We start from the raw sequence: 6,972 nt of genomic DNA on the forward strand, positions 1-6,972 counted from the left end.
GCTTCCATACGACTCTGGACTGGTGGCCAGGGATTGGACTCCATATATACCTCACATACACACACCACTCATACAAAATCTAACCCTAATTCCCAACTAACCGCCTTCGCCGCTTAAACAATTCACGCGCAAACGACCCTAACTGTTCGGTATTCCGACTAGTGGATATCACACCACTAAAATCTAATCGTCCATCAGCCCAGCTAATTCCCATACCACCCAGACCCCTAATGTCCGGGTACATCGGGCATTCTGCAATTGAATGCGACCAATTTTCTACTCCCGCCCCACAAAAACACCTCGACCTATCTGATAGGTGCCTCTGATGCAAAAATGCATTCAGGAGCCCATGCCCCGTAAGCAGAAACCCCAGACACAGACAAAATCTGAAGTCTGGGTTATCCTCAACGAAACCAGTGTCCCGAATGTACACGTACGTCACTTGGCCGTTAGGACTATTATCCCAACGTTCTTACCGCCTACACCTAACCTTATCATCTAGAAGCCTCTTGCTCCCTAAATATCCCTCCGTGTCCACATCATCGTCGGAAATCCAGTCATTTCGCAGCAGTGCGTCACTGTTGACAGTCATAACTTTGAAGTTGCAGATAATTCTATTTAGGAACCAGTATAAACACCACCAACAATGTCAGCCTGGAAATCCAACGCAGGATAACTCTTACCAAGAGGTGCTGAGTAAAAAATTCAGAAATAAAGTCCTCTTTCGACGAACAAAAACCAAACTCTATAAGTCACTCATTATTCCCGTCCTGCTACATGTTGCGGAGGCTTGAACGATGACAACGTGTGATGAGTCAACGTTGCAAGTTTTCGCGACAAAGGTTCTGTGAAAGATTTGTGGTCCTTTGCGCGTTGACTGCGGCGAATATCATATTCGATGGAACGATGAGTTGTATGAGATATACGACGAGTGGAGAAGGACCTGGCTTCGCTTGGAATATCCAATTGGCGCCGCTGGCGCGCTGTTGTTAACTTGGCCTTAATCGATGTCTACGCCAATAAAGAAGAAGATGAATATGTTTTGTAATCAACCATTGAAGTTTGTTTAATATATTTTAATAAAAGGAAATATAAGAAATTCGAAAATTTTAAATCGTTGCAAGACTTTGATAACCATTATTAATTTGACTCAATATACATATGTAATCACCGTATCACATGTAATTCTCGTCCTTTGTTTCAGATTTATTGCATGTCAGATTACGACATATCTTCCATAGAGCATGAGGCTTTACTGATTGTAGTGGCATCTACGTTCGGTAATGGTGATCCGCCAGAAAACGGAGAGGTGAGTGAATGCTTACAAAAAGGAAACCAAATAAATAACATGAAAAGAAAGAGAACACAAATCAAATATTCGTATTCGTTTAGAAAATAGCTTAGTTTATAAATAGGGATTTTAATTTATATTAATGAATATATGTACTTACTAAACAATTTAAGCGTATTGTTGGTTGAATCGACGTAAGTTACTCTTGCATGATTGCATAGCAATAACGAAACAAAAAAAAAATAATTCAACAACCAAATTTAAATATTTTACATTTTTGTATTGAATTTCGTATCTGATGACGTAAATAATTAACATTGCTTATGCAAGAGTGCCGCAGGGCGTATACGCAATCACTCAAACCTGTACATTGTGGCTAATGAGCCTTCAAAGAGTGCTAAGAACAGCAATTGTTTATATGCTCAGTGAAATAATATCATACTCTCATTTATTCAATGAGTCTATACCTACACATTGCTGTGTGTTGTTTCATTACGTGTTCGTTCTTAGAACCTACTATTCTTTTATTTGCAATTTTCTCTGATTTGGTTTGGTGCTTTTGTTTTAATTTCATGATTGCAGCTGTTTTCTCAGGAATTGTATGCGATGCGGGTGCAGGAAGGCAGTGGCAGTGGACACGACTCCAGGTGAGTTCCTTTTGAGAAATAATGCATAGTAAAATTAAATTGCTAACGATAGCGAGACTTATGAACGAAATTTTAGTTGTATTGAAATTGAAAACCATGTGTATTTAACGCACTTAATAAATGTTACTCTCCGGATAATTTCATTTTATGATTGCTGTATTATTGATTTTTTCCCTATACCTTTTTTATATTTCATAACTTTGTATACGTTGTACTAATGTCTTGTGTGCTTTGCATATTAAATTGTAATGTTAAAGGTAGATATTAGGGCACATAAATTTGGGTGAAATTTCGAATTGCTTACTTAGCTCTATTTGCTCTGGAAACTCAATTTTGTGTTTCGCCCTTTTCACTTCTTTCGATATTCAGTAAATAATAAATGGTTGCGCTATAAAAATGAAAGATTATGTAGCTTTTTGTTTTTCAATAGTTACCGTTCGAAAAATTCCAATTTTGCAACAGCAAGGCCATCAAAAATGAAAATCATAAAAATATTTACAATAAGCAGTGCAAATATTATGCAAACAGTATAAACCTTGCTTTACCGCTACCTTTAATACAACAATGTGAAATCGAAGCAACAAATACGAATATATGGTATTTAACAAGTGTAGAACTTTTGTTGGAAGTATACCAGCTGAAATTTGATAAACTAATTCAAAATGTAATTTTTGTTTGCATTTAATATCATGTATGAGAAAACAACAACAAAACGCCACTTACGTACTACATATGTATGAGCGTTCTTTCGAAGTATTCACACATATCTGTCTGCTTTGCTTGCATGAGAGGTATTGTATTAATTATACAAACGAACACTTAAACTGCTAGACAATTTTTGGACGGAGAAATACTGCGTGACACCATACCACAATACGTACAAATATGACTCCGAAATGTGAAAACATCCATTTATATCACATGCTCACAGTATTATTGCCCCAAAATATTCACAATGGTGGGCTTGTGTTATTGAACTAAAAACTTATATTTATACAGACATGCAGTTTTTTTAAACACTATTGTTCCTTTTTGCTAAAAAAAATTGTGACAATGAAATCAACTTTATACCATAAATATTGTACATATTCATATATGTACATACAAATATACACTATTGTTACAATATTTTGATAAAGTTTTATGCTGTGTAAATAAAATTTCAAATAGTATTTCAGTCATTCATCAAAAAGGACAAATTCGAAATCCACAATACTTGTTGCTTTGTTAGTTTTTCATTGGTTTGTGACATGGAAAAGCAGCCGATTGTAAGCTCACATGGTAAATTTTAATTTTGTAAACATTCAGGATGCAATGCAGATATCTCGATTAACCTCTTCTTACAATTGTCCGAATGAATTTTGTCGATAATTTGATGTTTTTAATCGCAATTTCTTATTTTCGGAGTCCCTTGGGTTCTTCTGAACCTTCTGTGCTCTTGCCCGTAAACTTAATAATTATTACTTGTCTGAAATAATCAAGTATATTAGGGTTGTATATGTGTATATTTCTTATAAGTGAATATGTGACTACAAAATTTTGATATCTTTCCATAGAACATTATTTACCGAATAATAGCTTTCTACATAAATGGACACGACCAAAGTTAGAATCAGTTATATGCAAATATATTTATATATATAAATATCAAGAGTGTTTCTATTTTGAAAACGGAAAATGTTTGATGCGTGCAGATATAAATACAACATGTAAAGGGATTTTTGAAAGAAATGTGGGTTTGAAACAGAAATAAAACCCAAACAATTTATACGTAATGTTATGGTCAGGAATTTAGCTTTATTATGAATATAAATTATGTTTAAAAATTATTTCGAGCAAGTGACCGCCGGGGATGGCTCGAATAAATTCCACTAATATTCAAATTTTTTCCAATTTTATGCAGCAGTTGGGTCTGTATGTCAACGACAACGCGCCGATTATTATTTTCTAAAGCAATAATTGTATCGAAGCTATCAGTGTAGAGAAGCGTCTTCACATAACTTCACAAAAGATAAATCAGCGGTGCTAAATCGAACAATCTGGAAGCCACGCCACAGACGCACGACGCGAGATAATTCGCTCACTTAAAGTTTTCATAAATTAATTCATTTTTTCCTAAGCTGTATGGCATGTAGCGCCCTTTTGTTGGAACGAAAGGTCGTCCACTTAAACATTCTTTAATTCAAGCACGAAAATATCATTAAACATGTCTCTATAGCGTTCTCTATTGACTGTAACATTATGGACTGCTTAATTTTCGAAGAAATGTCTATCAATGATCATTATTCCAAATTCGACAATTTTCTTTAGTAACAATACACCAAAAGTGAGCTCCATCGCTGAAAAACTTTTTCTTGCAAAAAACTGGGAACGGTGGGCATTTAGTTTTGGGGTGACGCATCATGAATTCATTCTGATCTTCTTCTACATACATATACTCTGCTCCAAAACAGCAATAGTGTCTTCGGTACGCACTGTACGGCCTCTCTGTACTGCTTGATTGAAAACTACAATTCTAACACACATCCGATATTTACCGTTAACAACAATTCCACACAACGTATCATCAAAAATATCAAAAACTAGCTGACCCCGCATCCGTTGTCCTGCGTTAAATTATGTAGTTTGAAATGAAAAGAAAATTAAATTTATCACTTAATTTTTTTTTTTTTTTTTCAAATTTAACGCAGCTTTATAAACAACATTTTTCGGTTTCTGTTCCGGTGTACAGAAAAGATGGTTTTCCAACTCGCACGCTACGGCCATGTGAAAAACATAGCATTTCCAAAATCATGCCTCACACTATGCGACTATCTTTAGGTCCTGTTGACTGTCATCTCAAATTCAATTTTCACTGGAAACGGAATACGTTTGAACTGAAATGGCAAATCGTTAGAGCTCAAAGGAATTCGTAGGATCAAGCATTCTGTCCCTTTGTACTCGATAGGTGCGTCACAATCAGTCGGGTTCCATTACACAGTTTCCGTGCATGAAGATTGGGAAACATAATAATTAGCGAAGACGATGTAAAATGTCTTTGACAATGTCGAGGTTTATATCGAAAAGTATGCGAACTTCATTTTCATTCCAGTGATTAGCGTGTTCCAGCATTTGTAATTGCTGGCTTACTTCTCCAAAACTTGCACATATTCCCATATACCATTCACAGTAAGCAATGACTCAAATAAAGTTGAACCGCGTACATTAATCAATAGCAACCGAAGGTAGAAACAATCGTCGTTTTTTCGGGTGGATTGTGTAAATTCGTCCTAATGCATTAGTTGATAAGACACATGGATGTCAATCTACTGGTTGGCCTTGCTTTCTGCGTAACTATTTGACGATGCATTCCATGTACAACATCAAGGTATTTTCGAATAAAGCAATGTTCTCACAAACGGAGCACTGACGAAGGTTGAGAAAAAACTCTTCAATGTTAATTTTGTTGCTGGCGATGTTTCCACTGGCTATACTGTATTCTCTTTGGCCATTCTCCAAATTAACTGCGAGACGCACAACATTCGGAAAACGTTCATGAATTGCAAAAGTAAATATCCTACAAAGCGCTTTATTGCAGTTCACGTATCGACCGTATCGTTTAAGTCTAATAATCGCCATGTTGCTTCCTTTGGTGACGTTCTTACAAACGTATTTTATCGATTACACCAAACTGCAATACTCAACATTGACATGACTTTTGAATGTGAGTTAGACAACAGTGGCGAATATGGTACGATCCATGTGTTGTCAACTTCGATACTCACGCCTCTAAATTGAATGCTAAATGTTCTGCCATTGTCGTCTGGTGAGCAACGCCGATAGAGTGGATATCCATCATTTCTAGTTTGTGTTTCCGAAATAAAAGTACGTGGATACTGTTTCGTGCATTTATTGACAGACATTCAAACCGAAGTGGGGTTGTGGTGTCCGCAAGGTCAATGAACCTTATTGGTTTTCATCACTTCGTACAATACTGGATCTCTTTTAGCATCAGGAATTGCCGCATTATTGAATGATTTCATCAATTTGATCTGCTGTAACCACTTTCCACCATCCAAAGAAGAATGTGTGCGTGCGGCAAACCTCTCTTTTGCCACTCAACAGAGTACATCTAGCATCTTACAGCACCATATATGCGTTGCTTCAAGATAATGTCCATCGAAGCTGTTGAAAAGTCTTGCTATGACATCGTGACGATCGCTTTCTGATTGATCGCGATCCATAATACCGCACGTATATCATCGCATCCTGGGAGTACTCGTTCATGTGGCTTGGGCTGCTAATGTATGTTGATGCCAAAAAGAACGCCGACCGATATAAGCGCGACCTCTTCATGACAAATTTCAAGCTGTAATTGATCACTTTGTGTGAAAAACACATAACATTTTCACCGAATAATTTTCAAAAATTTTGAAGCAAACGCCAAATTTGAAAGATTTAAATACATAATTGAAAAACAAAACAAAAAAAATTGAATAAAAACATTTGCATGGGAAAAATTAACTTTTTGGAATTATTCAATTTTCCGACTTTTCCTCATGAAAGACATAAAGGTTCTTTATTTCTAAACCTTTCCCGATCCACGACGAACAACCTCTTAAAATTTCATCAATATTGGTTCAGCCGTTCTTTTAGCGTTACTAACGAACAAACATTCATTCGTTTGTATGAGAAAAAGAAAAGGGCTGTTTTCAGGGGTTTTCCGGCAATTATTCAAATTTTTTTCTCCGCAGAAACCATCCCTGAACCTCAACGAACAATATAAATATTAAATCGTCTAATTTGGTTCAGTCGTATGATAGTTATGAGCGTACATACATTTTGGCGATTCATTTTTATTTACATACTAGCTGACCCCACCAGCCGTTGTCCTGCGTGAAATTATATGCGTTTGTAATGAAAAGAAAGTTAAATTTCTCATTTCATTTTTTGTTTTTTCAATGTAACGCAGCTTTTTATAAATAACATTTTTCGGTTTCTGTGCCGGTTGTACAGAAAAGATGGTTTTTCCAACTCGTGAGCACGCCACGTATA

At 36.1% G+C, this 6,972-nt stretch overlaps 1 protein-coding gene across 6 annotated transcripts in view; it reads left to right on the plus strand.

Moving 5' to 3' along the window:
- LOC105223466 (nitric oxide synthase) overlaps positions 1-6,972 on the plus strand; it is a 296,079-nt gene that overhangs the window by 179,461 nt on the left and 109,646 nt on the right. For all 6 annotated transcript variants that reach the window (XM_049449814.1, XM_049449811.1, XM_049449819.1 and 3 more), the window contains exons 12-13: positions 1,205-1,309; positions 1,874-1,938. In XM_049449814.1, the coding sequence (XP_049305771.1) occupies positions 1,205-1,309; positions 1,874-1,938 (170 nt within the window). The remainder of the gene's footprint in view (positions 1-1,204; positions 1,310-1,873; positions 1,939-6,972) is intronic.

This window comes from Bactrocera dorsalis, chromosome 1 (genome assembly GCF_023373825.1).
Source record: "Bactrocera dorsalis isolate Fly_Bdor chromosome 1, ASM2337382v1, whole genome shotgun sequence".
Taxonomy (NCBI): domain Eukaryota; kingdom Metazoa; phylum Arthropoda; class Insecta; order Diptera; family Tephritidae; genus Bactrocera; species Bactrocera dorsalis.